Source organism: Oncorhynchus keta, chromosome 25 (assembly GCF_023373465.1).
Source record: "Oncorhynchus keta strain PuntledgeMale-10-30-2019 chromosome 25, Oket_V2, whole genome shotgun sequence".
Lineage (NCBI taxonomy): Eukaryota > Metazoa > Chordata > Actinopteri > Salmoniformes > Salmonidae > Oncorhynchus > Oncorhynchus keta.
Genome location: NC_068445.1, coordinates 43272371 through 43293111, shown reverse-complemented (window position 1 = coordinate 43293111; position 20741 = coordinate 43272371). Strand labels below are relative to the sequence as shown.

At 48.8% G+C, this 20741-nt stretch overlaps 1 protein-coding gene across 2 annotated transcripts in view; it reads right to left on the bottom strand.

The window, feature by feature from the left end:
* Nucleotides 1-7056: 7056 nt before the first annotated feature.
* The window catches only part of LOC118380686 (progestin and adipoQ receptor family member 3-like), a 22287-nt gene continuing 8602 nt past the window's right edge, over nt 7057-20741 (bottom strand). For both annotated transcript variants that reach the window (XM_052479685.1, XM_052479687.1), the window contains exons 4-7: nt 15514-15669; nt 9395-9592; nt 9041-9131; nt 7057-7569 (exon numbers count right to left, since the gene is read on the bottom strand). In XM_052479685.1, the coding sequence (XP_052335645.1) occupies nt 7427-7569; nt 9041-9131; nt 9395-9592; nt 15514-15669 (588 nt within the window). In that variant the 3' untranslated portion in view covers nt 7057-7426. The remainder of the gene's footprint in view (nt 7570-9040; nt 9132-9394; nt 9593-15513; nt 15670-20741) is intronic.

Here is a 20741-nt window from a genome sequence, read left to right as displayed (position 1 = left end):
TTAGAACAGTTTGTTCAAATTAAATGCACTTTCAGCATCAACTCTTCCATTGTCTGGTAATTATAAAACCAATGTTACACAATTAAAGATCTTTACCTATCATACAGTTGGGCAAAAAAGTATTTAGTCAGCCACCAATTGTGCAAGTTCTCCCACTTAAAAAGATGAGGTCTGTAATTTTCATCATAGGTACACTTAAACTATGAGACAAAATGAGAAAAGAAAATCACTGTAGGATTTTTAATTAATTTATTTGCAAATTATGGTGGAAAATAACTATTTGGTCACCTACAAACAAGCAAGATTTCTGGCTCTCAGACCTGTAACTTCTTTAAGAGGCTCCTCTGTCCTCCACTCGTTACCTGTATTAATGGCACCTGTTTGAACTTGTTATCAGTATAAAAGACACCTGTCCACAACCTCAAACAGTCACACTCCAAACTCCACTATGGCCAAGACCAAAGAGCTGTCAAAGGACACCAGAAACAAAATTGTAGACCGAATCTGCAATAGGGAAGCAGCTTGGTTTGAAGAAATCAACTGTGGGAGCAATTATTAGGAAATGGAAGACATACAAGACCACTGATAATCTCCCTCGATCTGGGGCTCCACGCAAGATCTCACCCCGTGGCGTCAAAATGATCACAAGAACGGTGAGCAAAAATCACAGAACCACACGGGGGGACCTAGTGAATGACCTGCAGAGAGCTGGGACCAAAATAACAAAGCCTACCATCAGCAAGGGCATCGAAGATGAAATGTGGCTGGGTCTTTCAGCATGACAATGATCCCAAACACACCGCCCGGGCAACGAAGGAGTGGCTTCGTAAGAAGCATTTCAAGGTCCTGGAGTGGCCTAGCCAGTCTCCAGATCTCAACCCCATAGAAAATCTTTGGAGGGAGTTGAAAGTCCGTGTTGCCCAGCAACAGCCCCAAAACATAACTGCTCTAGAGGAGATCTGCATGGAGGAATGGGCCAAAATACCAGCAACAGTGTGTGAACCTTGTGAAGACTTACAGAAAACATTTGACCTCTGTCATTGGCAACAAAGGGTATATAACAAAGTATTGAGAAACTTTTATTGACCAAATACTTATTTTCCACCATAATTTGCAAATAAATTAAAAATCCTAGTGATTTTCTGGATTTTTTTCTTCTCATTTTGTCTGTCATAGTTGAAGTGTACCTATGATGAAAATTACAGGCCTCTCATCTTTTTAAGTGGGAGAACTTGCACAATTGGTGGCTGACTAAATACCTTTTTTGCCCCACTGTACATACTTAAAACAACAGCTGGGAGTTGCCTATGGAACCCATTGGTTAATATTTATTTTGTCATAATTTTGTTGTCTAATGCAATTTAACTTTATTTTTATTAAGATTAAAATGGCTAAGTCATGTAGCATTTAGATCCTTCTGTTATCCAATATTTATTTTATTACCACAACTTGGAGTTAATGTACAAAACCGTAGAAAGTAAGACCTACGACAATTTAGACACTTCCAATACAAGGGCCTGTATTCTTACAGCGTTTCAGAGTAGGATTACTGATCTAGGGTCAGTTTTAGAGTACAATGAATATTATATGGACCAGCGAGACTTGATCCGAGATCCAGCAGTCCTACTCAGAGGTGCTCCTCATTACACGCCCCCGATCCTTGTGTGCCAACAGACAACCATCGCATGTATGAACCTGCTCAAGGGTAGTACTGTAGTATTTATAAATATAGAGAAAAATACAAGCTTGTCATTCTACAACTTTAAAAAGGTTAAATATAACACATTTACAAAACATTGTCATTGCACATAACCCTAGTAGGGTCTTCAATAGAAAGAACAGGCAAACAACTAAAGACATGACTGTAGCTTTATCCTCTAAGGCAGACAGGGTCTATGTCACCTGTAGCTTTATCCTCTGAGGCAGACAGGGTCTATGTCACCTGTAGCTTTAACACTAAACAAGGTCCCAGCAATCTTGACAGAACAAGAAAAAAAAAAACAGACAACACAGTCAATTAGCACTTCAAATGAGCATTGTTTTGTTAGCCTGTACTCCAGAACAATAGATCTGCAGGTTCAACTCGCTGAACAGCATATGATTATACATATTCCTACTGATAGTTAAGACTTAAGTGTCATTTGCTACAATACGCAGCACAGTGTGATGTGTTCACAAGTCAGTGACTATCCCAAACTAAATCAATACATATGACAAAGGGCTACAGTACGGTTGTCAATGACAACAACATACATATATATATACACACACACACACACATAGCAAGTTAAAAAAGGAGAGCACACATTCAAAGAGATTCTTAAATACTTGTTTCCACTATTGGGGGAAACTTGTGAAAACCAAAAAAAAAAGGTTCAATTTTTTATTATTTCACATATTTTTCTTCAAACAAAAGTCTAATTAGGCCTAGATTCATAACGAAAGATGGATACAATGCATTCACACCCCTTTGACGATTTACACATTTTGTTTGTGTTACAGCCTGAATTTAAAATGAATGAGATTGTGTCACTGGTCTACACACAACACCCTCATAATATTGAATTATGTTTTTGAAAAGCGGAAATGTCTTGAGTCAATAAGTATTCAACCCCTTTGTTAGGGGAACGCCTAAATAAGTTCAGGAGTACAAATTTGCTTAACATGTCATAAGTTGCATGGACTGTGTGCAATAATTGTGTTAGATTTTTTTTAATGACTACCCCACACATGCAAGGTCCCTCAGTCGAGCAGTGAATTTCAAACAAGTCCAACCACACAGACCAGGGAGGTTTTCCAATGTCTCGTAAAGAAGGGAACCTAGTAGATGGGTAAAAAAACAACTTTGTGAATATCCCTTTGAGCATGTTGAAGTTATTAATTACACTTTGGATGGTGTATCAATACACAAGTCACTGCAAAGATACAGGTGTCCTTCCTAGCTTAGTTACCGGTGAGGAAGGAAACCATTCAGGGATTTCACTATGATAGAAAACTGAGGATGGATCAACAACATTGTTGTTACTCTACAATACTAACCTAAATTACAGCGTGAAAAGGAAGCCTGTACAGAATAAAAAAATATTACAAAACATGCATCCTGTTTGCAAGAATAAGGCACTAAAGCAAAATTGCGGCAAAGAAATTAACTTTGTCCTGAAAACAAAGCGTTATGTTTGGAGCAAACAACATCACCAAGTACCACGCTTCATATTTTCAAGCATGGTGGTGGCTGCATCATGTTATGGGTATGTTTGTCATTGGCAACGACTAGGCAGTTTTTTTAGGATAAAAAGAAAGAGGACATAGCTAAACACAGACAAAATCCTAGAGGAAAACCTGGTTCCGTCTACTTTCTGGGAGACACATTCACCTTTCAGCAGGACAATAACCTAAAACACAAGGCCAAATATACACTACAGTTGCTTACCAAGACGACATTGAATGTTCCTGAGTGGCTGAGTTAGTTTGGACTTAAATAAGCATTAAAATCCATGGCAAGACTTGAACATGGCTGTCTAGCAATGATGAACAACGAATTTGTAAAAAAAAGATGTGCAAAAAAAAAAAGATGTGCAAAGCTCTTAGAGACTTACCCAGAAAGACTCACAGCTCTTAGAGACTTACCCAGAAAGACTCACAGCTCTTACCCAGAAAGAGCCTTACCCAGAAAGACTCACAGCTGACTGTTCGCTTCCAAAGGTGATTCTAACATTTATTGACTCAGGGGGTTGAATATTTCTGTAAAATGAGCTATTTCTGTTTTTTCACTTTTGTATTGTGTGTAGACGGGTGACAGCATTCAAAATGTATTAGATATATTTCAGGCTTTAACACAACGTGGAATAAGGGGGTCTGAGTACATTCAGCGGGAACCACTTCAAGCCAATAGAAGCTCTCCCGTATCTTTGGTTTGATCCCAAACAGCTTTTAAATCACAGCTAAGTTGTGACATTTCTTCACATACCTCATTAGTGTTATACCATCAATGAATACTGATGCTGTCCATATAAGTCTCTTCGTTACTAAAAACAAGAAAATGTTAAAAATATATATCAGAAGTGCTACCTGGTACATGATCAGCATAAGCACTTCATTAACAGAGACTACAAAACATTGTTCACTTTAAAAAAATATATATATACACACACCACAGTACAATCACATCTGTATGAACGGTTAACAGAATGTTGTTCAGAGAAAGAGGAAGGACCTTGCGAGTGCTTTAGGTGTGTTCCTGTAGCACAGATTGGAAAGGGGGACCAGTACCAGGCCTGCAGTAAACACTGCTGCAGTAGTACCCCGCTCTCTTGATGCTCCGGCTACAAACAGCTAAGTAGAATTAGTCTCAGGAGTAGCGTACTGTTGTTCAGAATGCCAGCTTTCAGGCCGAGTCTATGCAGCCCTAGTCACGCTGGGGGCAGCCCTAGTCACGCAGGGGGCAGCCCTAGTCACGCTGGGGGCAGCCCTAGTCACGCAGGGGGCAGCCCTAGTTACGCTGGGGCAGCCCTAGTCACGCTGGGGGCAGCCCTAGTCACGCTGGGGGCAGTCCTAGTCACGCTGGGGGCAGCCCTAGTCACGCTGGGGCAGTCCTAGTCACCCTGGGGGCAGTCCTAGTCACGCTGGGGGCAGTCCTAGTCACGCTGGGGGCAGCCCTAGTCACGCTGGGGGCAGTCCTAGTCACCCTAGGGCAGTCCTAGTTACGCTGGGGGTAGCCCTAGTCACGCTGGGGGCAGCCCTAGTCACGCTGGGGGCAGTCCTAGTCACGCTGGGGGCAGTCCTAGTCACGCTGGGGGCAGCCCTAGTCACGCTGGGGGCAGCCCTAGTCACGCTGGGGGCAGCCCTAGTCACGCTGGGGGCAGCCCTAGTCACGCTGGGGGCAGCCCTAGTCACGCTGGGGGCAGTCCTAGTCACGCTGGGCGAAGTTTACTCTGGGCAGCCCTAGTCACGCTGGGGGCAGTCCTAGTCACGCTGGGGGGCAGTCCTAGTACGCTGGGGGCAGTCCTAGTCACGCTGGGGGCAGTCCTAGTCACGCTGGGGGCAGTCCTAGTCACGCTGGGGGTAGCCCTAGTCACGCTGGGGGCAGTCCTAGTCACGCTGGGGGCAGCCCTAGTCACGCTGGGGGTAGCCCCAGTCACGCTGGGGCAGCCCTAGTCACGCTGGGGGTAGCCCTAGTCACGCTGGGGGCAGTTTACTCTGGGGGCAGTCCTAGTCACGCTGGGGGCAGTTTACTCTGGGCAGTCCTAGTCACGCTGGGCGCAGTTTACTATGGGCAGTCCTAGTCACGCTGGGGGCAGTTTACTATGGGCAGTCCTAGTCACGCTGGGCGTAGTTTACTATGGGCAGTCCTAGTCACGCTGGGGGCAGCCCTAGTCACGCTGGGGGTAGTTTACTCTGGGCAGTCCTAGTCACGCTGGGGGCAGTTTACTATGGGCAGTCCTAGTCACGCTGGGGGCAGTTTACTCTGGGCAGCCCTAGTCACGCTGGGGGCAGTTTACTATGGGCAGTCCTAGTCACGCTGGGGGCAGTTTACTATGGGCAGTCCTAGTCACGCTGGGGGCAGTTTACTATGGGCAGTCCTAGTCACGCTGGGGGCAGCCCTAGTCACGCTGGGGGTAGTCCTAGTCACGCTGGGGGCAGCCCTAGTCACGCTGGGGGCAGCCCTAGTCACGCTGGGGCAGCCCTAGTCACGCTGGGGGCAGCCCTAGTCACGCTGGGGGCAGCCCTAGTCACGCTGGGGCAGTCCTAGTCACCCTAGGGGCAGTCCTAGTCACGCTAGGGGCAGTCCTAGTCACCTAGGGGCAGTCCTAGTTACGCTGGGGGTAGCCCTAGTCACGCTGGGGGCAGTTTACTCTGGGCAGTCCTAGTCACGCTGGGGGTAGTTTACGCTGGGGCAGCCCTAGTCACGCTGGGGGCAGTTTACTCTGGGCAGTCCTAGTTACGCTGGGGTAGCCCTAGTTACGCCCGGGGCAGCCCTAGTTACGCTGGGGGCAGCCCTAGTCACGCTGGGGGCAGTTTACTCTGGGCAGTCCTAGTTACGCCGGGGGCAGCCCTAGTCACGCTGGGGGTAGCCCTAGTCACGCTGGGGGTAGCCCGGGTAGCCCTAGTCACGCTGGGGGTAGTTTACTCTGGGCAGCCCTAGTTACGCCGGGGGTAGTTTACTCTGGGCAGCCCTAGTTACGCCGGGGGTAGTTTACTCTGGGCAGCCCTAGTCACGCTGGGGGCAGCCCTAGTTACGCTGGGGGTAGCCCTAGTTACGCTGGGGGCAGTCCTAGTTACGCTGGGGGCAGTCCTAGTTACGCTGGGGGCAGCCCTAGTCACGCTGGGGGTAGCCCTAGTCACGCTGGGGGCAGTCCTAGTCACGCTGGGGGCAGTCCTAGTCACGCTGGGGTAGCCCTAGTCACGCTGGGGGTAGCCCTAGTCACGCTGGGGTAGCCCAGTCACGCTGGGGGTAGTTTACTCTGGGCAGTCCTAGTCACGCTGGGGGTAGCCCTAGTTACGCTGGGGGTAGCCCTAGTCACGCTGGGGGCAGTCCTAGTCACGCTGGGGCAGTTTACGCTGGGGGCAGTCCTAGTTACGCTGGGGGCAGTCCCTAGTTACGCTGGGGGCAGTCCTAGTTACGCTGGGGGCAGCCCTAGTTGCTGGGGGCAGCCCTAGTTACGCTGGGGGCAGCCCTAGTTACGCTGGGGGCAGCCCTAGTTACGCTGGGGCAGTCCTAGTTACGCTGGGGGCAGCCCTAGTCACGCTGGGGTAGTTTACTCTGGGCAGTCCTGGTCACGCTGGGGGCAGTTTACTATGGGCAGTCCTAGTCACGCTGGGCGTAGTTTACTATGGGCAGTCCTAGTCACGCTGGGGGTAGTTTACTATGGGCAGTCCTAGTCACGCTGGGGGCAGTTTACTATGGGCAGTCCTAGTCACGCTGAGGCGGGAGTTTACTATGGGCAGTCCTAGTCACGGGGGGCAGTTTACTATGGGCAGTCCTAGTCACGCTGGGGGCAGTTTACTATGGGCAGTCCTAGTCACGCGTAGGGGCAGTCCTAGTCACGCTGGGGGTAGTTTACTCTGGGCAGTCCTAGTCACGCTACGGGGGCAGTGTACTATGGGCAGTCCTAGTCACGCTGGGCGTAGTTTACTATGGGCAGTCCTAGTCACGCTGGGGGTAGCCCTAGTCACGCTGGGGTAGTTTACTCTGGGCAGTCCTAGTCACGCTGGGGGCAGTGTACTATGGGCAGTCCTAGTCACGCTGGGCGGACAGTTTACTATGGGCAGTCCTAGTCACGCTGGGGGTAGCCCTAGTCATGCTGGGGTAGCCCGGGTAGCCCTAGTCACGCTGGGGGCAGTTTACTATGGGCAGTCCTAGTCACGCTGGGGGTAGTTTACTCTGGGCAGTCCTAGTCACGCTGGGGGCAGTTTACTCTGGGCAGTCCTAGGTGTGCACCGTGTAGTCTGGGCAGGGGTGGCTGTGGCGGTGGGTTAAGATGAAGAGGGCAGCCTGGTGCCACCAGTAGAACATCACGATGACCAGAACATGCCACACCTGGTGGCTGGAGCCCAGGTAGTTCAGCTGACCTGAGGGAAGACGCAAAGGCATGGTTCTGATGGGTTTACAAACAACATTAAAAAGAATGCATGGTTTCCTAACCAGGTTCATCACCACAACAACAAGGGAAATTAAATGTCTTCTAGGCTATAAAAAATAATCTGTGATTCCTTGCATCCCATCTCCTCACATTTAATTCTCAACCATTCTAAAGGAGACGGACTAAAGTCCACTCACACCTTCTCCAAATCTTTTTCCGAGAAAAAGGGGAGAGGCGAGAGAGGATGCAGGGAGAGGCGAGTAAAGGATGCAGGGAGAGGATGCAGGGAGAGAATGCAGGAGAGAATGCAGGAGAGAATGCAGGGAGAGAATGCAGGGAGAAGATGCAGGGAGAGGCGAGATGAGGATGCAGGGAGAGGCGAGAGAGGATGCAGGGAGAGGCGAGAGAGGATGCAGGGAGAGGCGAGAGAGGATGCAGGGAGAGGATGCAGGGAGAGGATGCAGTTGGGAGAGGATGCAGGGAGAGGATGCAGGGAGAGGATGCAGGGAGAGGATGCAGGGAGAGGATGCAGGAGAGGCGAGAGAGGATGCAGGGAGGCGAGAGAGGATGCAGGGAGAGGCGAGAGAGGATGCAGGAGAGGATGCAGGGAGAGAATGCAGGGAGAGGCTGCAGGGAGAGGATGCAGGAGAGGATGCAGGGAGAGGATGCAGGGAGAGGATGCAGGGAGAGGGAGAGAGGATGCAGGGAGAGGCGAGAGAGGATGCAGGGAGAGGCGAGAGAGGATGCAGGGAGAGGCGAGAGAGGATGCAGGGGAGGCAGAGAGGATGCAGGGAGAGGCGAGAGAGGATGCAGGGAGGGCGAGAGAGGATGCAGGGAGAATAAGAGAGGATGCAGGGAGGGAGAGGATCAGGGAGAGGAGAGGATGCAGGAGAGGCGAGAGAGGATGCAGGGAGAGGCGAGAGAGGATGCAGGGAGAGGCGAGAGAGGATGCAGGGAGAGGATGCAGGGAGGCGGGGGAGAGGATGCAGGGAGAGGCGAGAGAGGATGCAGGAGGCGAGAGGATGCAGGGAGAGGCGAGAGAGGATGCAGGGAGAGGCGAGAGAGGATGCAGGGAGAGGCGGGAGAGGATGCAGGAGAGGCGCGAGAGGATGCAGGGAGAGGATGCAGGAGAGGCGGGAGAGGATGCAGGGAGAGGCGGGAGAGGATGCAGGGAGAGGCGAGAGAGGATGCAGGGAGAGGCGGGAGAGGATGCAGGGAGAGGCGAGAGAGGATGCAGGGAGAGGCGAGAGAGGATGCAGGGAGAGGCGGGAGAGGATGCAGGGAGAGGCGGGAGAGGATGCAGGGAGAGGCGGGAGAGGATGCAGGGAGAGGCGAGAGAGGATGCAGGGAGAGAGGATGCAGGGAGAGGCGAGAGAGGATGCAGGGAGAGAGGATGCAGGGAGAGGCAAGAGAGGATGCAAGTAAAGTGCGAAATAAGTGAAAAGTCGTGAGCGGCGTACCTGGGAAGTAGCGCTCGGGGACCTTCGAGACGTAGAAGACGAAGGCTACGGCAGCGATCGCGTACATCCCCAGAACACGAGGAATAAAAGACTGGAGAAAAGAAGAATATTAGATCATATATAGTTGAAATTGGGTTGCAGGCCGCGAGGGGACAATTCAAGGAGTGACGTTAAAATAAGGACCTGTAGGGTTAGTTTCCTAGACACAGTTTAGGCCTTATCCTGGGCTAAAACACAGATCCTCCACTGAGCAGATGACAGTGTCCAGAACGAGAGGCTTTAATCCCGTGTCCGGGAAACCAGCCCTTAAAGTTTTAGAATCCTTTGGAGACAGTTACTAGTTAGTTATCTGACCTGTACGAGGTCTGAAGAGAAGCCCCCATTGAGCCAGACCCAGTGTACGGTGGGGATGAGGCCGTATCCGGCCACGCTGCAGAAGAGAGCGGAGCGGAGTCTCTGCCACTGCTTGCTGAGGTAGTGGGGGTGGATCTGGGCAAAGAACACCGCCAGGATCATAGCTAGCACCGTCACCAGGTACACCTGACGCCAGTACTGAAATGAGAAGGAATAGAACAGATATTATTTTTTACAATAGAAATTGATTAATTTGCTCAGGGGGGGCTCCTGATTGGCACAGTGGTCTCAGTGCTAGAGGCGTCACTACAGACTCTGGTTCGAATCCAGGCTGTATCACAACCGGCCGTGATTGGGTGGCGCACAAATAACCCAGGATCGTCCGGGGTTTGGCCGTCATTGTAAATAAGAATTTGTTCTTTTTTTTCCACCTTTATTTAACCAGGTAGGCAAGTTGAGAACAAGTTCTCATTTGCAACTGTGACCTGGCCAAGATAAAGCAAAGCAGTTCGACACATACAACGACACAGAGTAAAACAAACATACATTCAATAATACAGTATAAACAACTATATACGATGTGAGCAAATGAGGTGAGAAGGGAGGTAAAGGCAAAAAAGGCCATGGTGGCAAAGTAAATACAATATAGCAAGTAAAACACTGGAATGGTAGATTTGCAGAGGAAAAATGTGCAAAGTAGAGATAGAAATAATGGGGTGCAAAGGAACTAAATAAATAAATAAATAAATAAATACAGTCGGGGAAGAGGTAATTGTTTGGGCTAAATTATAGATGGGCTATGTACAGGTGCAGTAATCTGTGAGCTGCTCTGACAGTTGGTGCTTAAAGCTAGTGAGGGAGATAAGCGTTTCCAGTTTCAGAGATTTTTGTAGTTCGTTCCAGTCATTGGCAGCAGAGAACTGGAAGGAGAGGCGGCCAAAGGAAGAATTGGTTTTGGGGGTGACCAGAGAGAGATATACCTGCTGGAGCGCGTGCTACAGGTGGGTGTTGCTATGGTGACCAGCGAGCTGAGACAAGGGGTAAGATCTTAACTGACTTGGCCTAGTTAAATAAAATGTAGAAAATATTTATACACCCAATGTCTCACACAAATGTCCGAGGATATGAAATGTGTTGCACCTGTTAATTAAGTAGACCTATATATTCTTCAAGTGTTTAAAAAAAAAAATCATTTTTTTGCACTTTTCCAGGGCATTTATTCAGATACCTTCAGCTTGCCAATTTGAGTGGAATTCACAGCGATTTCATTTTCACACAGAAAATACCAACACACAGGACTACTGGGATATACACTTCCAGTATTTTCCATTCCTCATAAACCCATTCCACAAAGCGTGACTTTATTGTATTTGAGTTATATTACTAAAAATACAAAATAAAATGTAAAACCCAGACCTTTTTCTTTGGGGACTCGGCTGAGTATTCACCCAGAGTGGCGAAGCCTCAGTCATGGTAGGCAGGGGAGGAGTGGAGATGGTTGTCTCCCCTATGTGTGAATGTCATATGGTACGGACCGCTCCATGAACGCAGCCATCTGGTTCTGACTGGAGCAGATTTCGGCCGCGTTCTGGGGGGGGGGGCACAATAACCCAGCACTTCCAATATGCGTGGGGGGGGGGCCTAACTGGCTGTGCTGCCAGAACACTGACAGAAACAAGTGAGGGGTGGCTGGAGATGGGACATGCTTGGGCCACACTTCCAAGTCTAAGTGGTTTTCTTTCAGTACAGAGCAGCAATGAAATTAAACATTTATAATTTTTGATGGGAACAATGAATTTGAAGTGATACATTCAATGAACTCTTTTCAAGGGTCACCATGTAGAAATGGTGAGAAAGTAGGATCCACTAATACACTAGAGTCCTTAAGGAGTCAAAAAGAACTGTTCAGAACAAAGATGCAGGGATGGAAAATGAAGCAAGCCCAACAGGTCAGTGTCGCTAGCCCGTCTCAACAGCCCGAGGTCAGTGTCGCTAGCCCGAGGTCAGTGAAGCCAACCCGCTAGCCCCTCGAGGTCAGTGTCGCTAGCCCGAGGTCAGTGAAGCCAACCCGCTAGCCCGAGGTCAGTGATGCCAGCCCGCTAGCCCGAGGTCAGTGTCGCTAGCCCGAGGTCAGTGTCGCTAGCCCGAGGTCAGTGAAGCCAACAGAAGAGTGCTAGCCCGAGGTCAGTGATGCCAGCCCGCTAGCCCGAGGTCAGTGAAGCCAGCCCGCAGCCCGAGGTCAGTGAAGCCAACCCGCTAGCCCGAGGTCAGTGAAGCCAGCCCGCTAGCCCGAGGTCAGTGAAGCCAACCCGCTAGCCCGAGGTCAGTGAAGCCAACCCGCCTAGCCCGAGGTCAGTGAAGCCAACCAACAGCCCGAGGTCAGTGAAGCCAACCCGCTAGCCCGAGGTCAGTGAAGCCAACCAACAGAAGAGAGGTCAGTGAAGCCAACCGCAGCCAGAGGTCATGGCCCAACCCAGAAGAGTGATATCAGAGCCCGAGGTCAGTGAAGCCAACCCGATAGCCCAGAGGTCAGTGAAGCTTTTCAGACTGTTTCAGTGAAAAAGAGTTTCTTTCCAGGCTCTTTCCCAACAAATGCAGTAATAATATAACACAGAGAAATAAGAACGCAGGCCCCTCAGTACAGCAAGTTATATACAGGGACAGTTCCAGGGTCAGTAGCTATATACAGGGACAGTTCCAGGGTCAGTAGCTATATACAGGCTCAGTTCCAGGGTCAGTAGCTATATACAGGGACAGTTCCAGGGTCAGTAGCTATATACAGGCTCAGTTCCAGGGTCAGTAGCTATATACAGGGACAGTTCCAGGGTCAGTAGCTATATACAGGCTCGTTCCAGGGTCAGTAGCTATATACAGACTAGAAAATCGAAGTCTACTAGACCAGCTGGTCAGTGCCAGGAAATCCTTAAGTGTCTTCATTCCTAGTGAAATTCTGCCCTTTTTCAGAACAGCAGCTCTTGCCCCATTTCTCCCGTGCAAGTGATGCCCCTCAACAGAAGAGTGATATCAGCTGATGCTGCCCCTCAACAGAAGAGTGATATCAGCTGATGCTGCCCCTCAACAGAAGAGTGATATCAGCTGATGCTGCCCCTCAACAGAAGAGTGATATCAGCTGAGCCCCTCAACAGAAGAGTGATATCAGCTGATGCTGCCCCTCAACAGAAGAGTGATATCAGCTGATGCCCTCAACAGAAGAGTGATATCAGCTGATGATTCCCCTCAACAGAAGAGTGATATCAGCTGATGCCCCCCTCAACAGCGATATCAGCTGATGCCCCTCAACAGAAGCGATATCAGCTGATGCCCCTCAACAGAAGAGTGATATCAGCTGATGATGCCCCTCAACAGAAGAGTGATATCAGCTGATGCCCCTCAACAGAAGAGTGATATCAGCTGATGCCCTCAACAGAAGAGTGATATCAGCTGATGCCCCTCAACAGAAGAGTGATATCAGATGACGATGGCCTCAACAGAAGAGTGATATCAGATGACGATGCCCTCAACAGAAGAGTGATATCAGCTGACGCTGCCCCTCAACAGAAGAGTGATATCAGCTGACGCTGCCCCTCAACAGAAGAGTGATATCAGCTGACGCTGCCCCTCAACAGAAGAGTGATATCAGCTGACGCTGCCCCTCAACAGAAGAGTGATATCAGCTGACGCTGCCCCTCAACAGAAGAGTGATATCAGCTGACGATGCCCCTCAACAGAAGAGTGATATCAGCTGACGCTGCCCCTCAACAGAAGAGTGATATCAGCTGATGATGCCCCTCAACAGAAGAGTGATATCAGCTGATGATGCCCCTCAACAGAAGAGTGATATCAGATGATGCCCCTCAACAGAAGAGTGATAACAGCTGACGCTGCCCCTCAACAGAAGAGTGATAACAGCTGACGATGCCCCTCAACAGAAGAGTGATAACAGCTGACGATGCCCCTCAACAGAAGAGTGATATCAGATGACGATGCCCATCAACAGAAGAGTGATATCAGATGACGATGCCCATCAACAGAAGAGTGATATCAGATGACGATGCCCATCAACAGAAGAGTGATATCAGATGACGATGCCCATCAACAGAAGAGTGATATCAGATGACGATGGCCCTCAACAGAAGAGTGATATCAGATGACGATGGCCCTCAACAGAAGAGTGATATCAGATGACGATGGCCCTCAACAGAAGAGTGATATCAGATGACGATGGCCCTCAACAGAAGAGTGATATCAGATGACGATGGCCCTCAACAGAAGAGTGATATCAGATGACGATGGCCCTCAACAGAAGAGTGATATCAGATGACGATGGCCCTCAACAGAAGAGTGATATCAGATGACGATGGCCTCAACAGAAGAGTGATATCAGATGACGATGCCCTCAACAGAAGAGTGATATCAGATGACGATGCCCTCAACAGAAGAGTGATATCAGCTGACGCTGCCCCTCAACAGAAGAGTGATATCAGCTGACGCTGCCCCTCAACAGAAGAGTGATATCAGATGATGCCCCTCAACAGAAGAGTGATAACAGCTGACGCTGCCCCTCAACAGAAGAGTGATAACAGCTGACGCTGCCCCTCAACAGAAGAGTGATATCATCAGATGATGCCCTCAACAGAAGAGTGATATCATCAGATGATGCCCCTCAACAGAAGAGTGATAACAGCTGATGATGCCCCTCAACAGAAGAGTGATAACAGATGATGATGCCCCTCAACAGAAGAGTGATAACAGCTGATGATGCCCCTCAACAGAAGAGTGATAACAGCTGATGATGCCCTCAACAGAAGAGTGATATCATCAGATGATGCCCCTCAACAGAAGAGTGATATCATCAGATGATGCCCCTCAACAGAAGAGTGATATCATCAGATGATGCCCTCAACAGAAGAGTGATATCATCAGATGATGCCCTCAACAGAAGAGTGATAACAGCTGATGCCCCTCAACAGAAGAGTGATATCAGATGATGCCCTCAACAGAAGAGTGATATCAGCTGATGCTGCCCCTCAACAGAAGAGTGATATCAGCTGATGCTGCCCCTCAACAGAAGAGTGATATCAGCTGATGATGCCCCTCAACAGAAGAGTGATAACAGCTGATGATGCCCTCAACAGAAGAGTGATAACAGCTGATGCTGCCCCTCAACAGAAGAGTGATATCAGCTGATGATGCCCTCAACAGAAGAGTGATATCAGCTGATGCTGCCCCTCAACAGAAGAGTGATAACAGCTGATGATGCCCCTCAACAGAAGAGTGATAACAGCTGATGATGCCCTCAACAGAAGAGTGATATCAGCTGATGATGCCCCTCAACAGAAGAGTGATAACAGCTGATGATGCCCTCAACAGAAGAGTGATATCAGCTGATGATGCCCCTCAACAGAAGAGTGATATCAGCTGATGATGCCCTCAACAGAAGAGTGATATCAGCTGATGATGCCCCTCAACAGAAGAGTGATATCAGCTGATGATGCCCTCAACAGAAGAGTGATATCAGCTGATGATGCCCCTCAACAGAAGAGTGATATCAGCTGATGATGCCCCTCAACAGAAGAGTGATATCAGCTGATGATGCCCCTCAACAGAAGAGTGATATCAGCTGATGATGCCCCTCAACAGAAGAGTGATAACAGCTGATGATGCCCTCAACAGAAGAGTGATATCAGCTGATGATGCCCCTCAACAGAAGAGTGATATCAGCTGATGATGCCCCTCAACAGAAGAGTGATATCAGCTGATGATGCCCTCAACAGAAGAGTGATATCAGATGATGATGCCCTCAACAGAAGAGTGATAACAGCTGATGATGCCCTCAACAGAAGCAGGGTAACGTGTTAACTGAGGCCTCCTTCAGAGGGTGCCGTTCAGACCAGGTAAACGATCCCCACTGGATGGATTACATCGACTCCTATCAAACCTAAACCCATCCACATCATCGACTAACAGCACGCGAACACTACTACATCTCACCTCGTACACAAAAACCCTTTACCTGTCCCGGAAGTCGGGATTTCATGCGAACTGAACGACAGCTAGGAAAGTCAAGTGAGGTTACAGCAAGGAAAAGCGTTTTACGAGGTTAGAAGTTTGTTACATACGTTATTGCAGTAGAATGCGTAGAAGACCCCAGGTACGTAGCAGCCCAGGATGCCTATGGAGATGCCAGCGTAGTCCAGAGCCATCCAGCGACGACTGGTCTTCTCCGATCGGTGACAGCAGAACAGGTGGTATCCCACGGAGCACAACATACAGAGCTGAACAGAGAGGAGACCATGTTAGGAGGAGCACAACACAACAACTGAACAGAGAGGAGACCATGTTAGGAGGAGCACAACATACAGAGAGGAGACCATGTTAGGAGGAGCACAACACACAGAGAGGAGACCATGTTAGGAGGAGCACAACACACAGAGAGGAGACCATGTTAGGAGGAGCACAACATACAGAGAGGAGACCATGTTAGGAGGAGCACAACACACAGAGAGGAGACCATGTTAGGAGGAGCACAACACACAGAGAGGAGACCATGTTAGGAGGAGCACAACACACAGAGAGGAGACCATGTTAGGAGGAGCACAACACAACAACTGAACAACACACAACATACAGAGAGGAGACAACTGAACAGAGAGGAGACCATGTTAGGAGGAGCACAACACACAGAGAGGAGACCATGTTAGGAGGAGCACAACACACAGAGAGGAGACCATGTTAGGAGGAGCACAACACACAGAGAGGAGACCATGTTAGGAGGAGCACAACACACAGAGAGGAGACCATGTTAGGAGGAGCACAACGGGTACAGAGAGGAGACCATGTTAGGAGGAGCACAACACAACAACTGAACAGAGAGGAGACCATGTTAGGAGGAGCACAACACACAGAGAGGAGACCATGTTAGGAGGAGCACACCCCACCGGGTAGGGTATAGAGAGGAGACCATGTTAGGGAGGAGCACAACACACAGAGAGGGAGACCATGTTAGGAGGGTATACAAATACATATAATATCACCCCACTGGGAGACCATGTTACTGGGAGGGGAGCACCACACAGGGTAGGAGACCATGTTAATATCACCACAACAGGGTATAGAGTAATATCACCACCGGGTAGGTATATAGGATCACCCCACCGGGTAGGGTATATAGTAATATCACCCCACTGGGTAGGGTATATAGTAATATCACCCCACCGGGTAGGGTATATAGTAATATCACCCCACCGGGTAGGGTATATAGTAATATCACCCCACTGGGTAGGGTATATAGTAATATCACCCCACGGGTGGGTATATAGTAATATCACCCCACGGGGTATATAGTAATATCACCCCACTGGGTAGGGTATATAGTAATATCACCCCACTGGGTAGGGTATATAGTAATATCACCCCACCGGGTATATAGTAATATCACCCCACCGGGTAGGGTATATAGTAATATCACCCCACCCCACCGGGTAGGGTATATAGGGTATATAGTAATATCACCCCACCGGGTAGGGTAATATCACCCCACCGGGTAGGGTATATAGTAATATCACCCCACGGGTAGGGTATATAGTAATATCACCCCACCGGGTAGGGTATATAGTAATATCACCCCACCGGGTAGGGTATATAGTAATATCACCCCACCGGGTAGGGTAATATCACCCCACCGGGTAGGGTATATAATATCACCCCACCGGGTAGGGTATAGTAATATCACCCCACCGGGTAGGGTATATAGTAATATCACCCCACCGGGTAGGGTATATAGTAATATCACCCCACCGGGTAGGGTATATAGTAATATCACCCCACCGGGTAGGGTATATAGTAATATCACCCCACCGGGTAGGTATATAGTAATATCACCCCACCGGGTAGGGTATCACCCCACCGGGTAGGGTAATATCACCCCACCGGGTAGGGTATATAGTAATATCACCCCACTGGGTAGGGTATAGTAATATCACCCCACCGGGTAGGGTATATAGTAATATCACCCCACCGGGTAGGGTATATAGTAATATCACCCCACCGGGTAGGGTATATAGTAATATCACCCCACCGGGTAGGGTATATAGTAATATCACCCCACTGGGTAGGGTATATAGTAATATCACCCCACCGGGTAGGGTATATAGTAATATCACCCCACCGGGTAGGGTATATAGTAATATCACCCCACCGGGTAGGGTATATAGTAATATCACCCCACCGGGTAGGGTATATAGTAATATCACCCCACCGGGTAGGGTATATAGTAATATCACCCCACCGGGTAGGGTATATAGTAATATCACCCCACCGGGTAGGGTATATAGTAATATCACCCCACTGGGTAGGGTATATAGTAATATCACCCCACCGGGTATGGCATAGTAAGCACCCCACCGGGTATGGTATAGTAATATCACCCCACCGGGTATGGTATAGTAATATCACCCCACCGGGTATGGTATAGTAATATCACCCCACCGGGTATGGTACAGTAATATCACCCCACCGGGTAGGGTATATAGTAATATCACCCCACCGGGTAGGGTATATAGTAATATCACCCCACCGGGTAGGGTATATAGTAATATCACCCCACCGGGTAGGGTATATAGTAATATCACCCCACCGGGTAGGGTATATAGTAATATCACCCCACTGGGTAGGGTATATAGTAATATCACCCCACCGGGTATGGTATAGTAATATCACCCCACCGGGTATGGTATAGTAATATCACCCCACTGGGTAGGGTATATAGTAATATCACCCCACCGGGTAGGGTATATAGTAATATCACCCCACCGGGTAGGGTATATAGTAATATCACCCCACCGGGTAGGGTATATAGTAATATCACCCCACTGGGTAGGGTATAGTAATATCACCCCACTGGGTAGGGTATATAGTAATATCACCCCACTGGGTAGGGTAGGGTATAGTAATATCACCCCACTGGGTAGGGTATATAGTAATATCACCCCACCGGGTAGGGTATATAGTAATATCACCCCACCGGGTAGGGTATATAGTAATATCACCCCACCGGGTAGGGTATATAGTAATATCACCCCACCGGGTAGGGTATATAGTAATATCACCCCACCGGGTAGGGTATATAGTAATATCACCCCACCGGGTAGGGTAATAATATCACCCCACCGGGTAGGGTCATACTGGGTAGGGTATATAGTAATATCACCCCACTGGGTAGGGTATATAGTAATATCACCCCACGGGTAGGGTATATAGTAATATCACCCCACCGGGTAGGGTATATAGTAATATCACCCCACCGGGTAGGGTATATAGTAATATCACCCCCGGGTAGGGTATATAGTAATATCACCCCCGGGTAGGGTATATAGTAATATCACCCCACCGGGTAGTATATAGTAATATATAGGGTAATATCACCCCACCGGGTAGGGTATATAGTAATATCACCCCACTGGGTAGGGTATATAGTAATATCACCCCACTGGGTAGGGGTCACCCCACCGGGTAGGGTATATAGTAATATCACCCCACCGGGTAGGGTATATATAATAGGGTATATATAATATCACCCCACCGGGTAGGGTATATAGTAATATCACCCCACTGGGTAGGGTATATAGTAATATCACCCCACCGGGTAGGGTATATAGTAATATCACCCCACCGGGTAGGGTATATAGTAATATCACCCCACCGGGTAGGGTATATAGTAATATCACCCCACGGGTAGGGGTAGGGTATATAGTAATATCACCCCACCGGGTAGGGTATATAGTAATATCATCACCCCACTGGGTAGGGTATATAGTAATATCCCCACCGGGTAGGGTATATAGTAATATCACCCCACCCACCGGGTAGGGTATATAGTAATATCACCCCACCGGGTAGGGTATATAGTAATATCACCCCACCGGGTAGGGTATATAGGGTAATATCACCCCACCGGGTAGGGTATATAGTAATATCACCCCACTGGGTAGGGTATATAGTAATATCACCCCACCGGGTAGGGTATATAGTAATATCACCCCACCGGGTAGGGTATATAGTAATATCACCCCACCGGGTCACCCCAGGGTATATAGTAATATCACCCCACCGGGTAGGGTATATAGTAATATCACCCCACCGGGTAGGGTATATAGTAATATCACCCCACTGGGTAGGGTATATAGTAATATCACCCCACTGGGTAGGGTATATACCGGGTAATATCACCCCACCGGGTAGGGTAATATCACCCCACTACCGGGTAGGGTATATACCGGGTAATAGTAATATCACCCCACCGGGTAGGGTATATAGTAATATCACCCCACTGGGTAGGGTATATAGTAATATCGGGTAATATCACCCCACTGGGTATATAGTAATATCACCCCACCGGGTAGGGTATAGGGTATATAGTAATATCACCCCACCGGGTAGGGTATATAGTAATATCACTGGGTAGGGTATATAGTAATATCACCCCACCGGGTAGGGTATATAGTAATATCACCCCACCGGGTAGGGTATATAGTAATATCACCCCACTGGGTAGGGTATATAGTAATATCACCCCACCGGGTAGGGTATATAGTAATATCACCCCACTGGGTAGGGTATATAGTAATATCACCCCACCTGGGTAGGGTATATAGTAATATCACCCCACCGGGTAGGGTATATAGTAATATCACCCCACTGGGTAGGGGTAGGGTATATAGTAATATCACCCCACCCCGGGTAGGGTAATATCACCCCACCGGGTAGGGTATATAGTAATATCACCCCACTGGGTAGGGTATATAGTAATATCACCGGGTAGGGTATATAGTAATATCACCCCACCGGGTAGGGGTAATATCACCCCACCGGGTAGGGTATAGTAATATCACCCCACCGGGTAGGGTATATAGTAATATCACCCCACCGGGTAGGGTATATAGTAATATCACCCCACCGGGTAGGGTAATATATAGGGTAATATCACCCCACTGGGTAGGGTATATAGTAATATCACCCCACTGGGTAGGGTATATAGTAATATCACCCCACTGGGTAGGGTATATAGTAATATCACCCCACCGGGTAGGGTATATAGTAATATCACCCCACCGGGTAGGGTATATAGTAATATCACCCCACTGGGTAGGGTATATAGTAATATCACCCCACCGGGTAGGGTATATAGTAATATCACCCCACCGGGTAGGGTATATAGTAATATCACCCCACTGGGTAGGGTATATAGTAATATCACCCCACTGGGTAGGGTATATAGTAATATCACCCCACCGGGTAGGGTATATAGTAATATCACCCCACCGGGTAGGGTATATAGTAATATCACCCC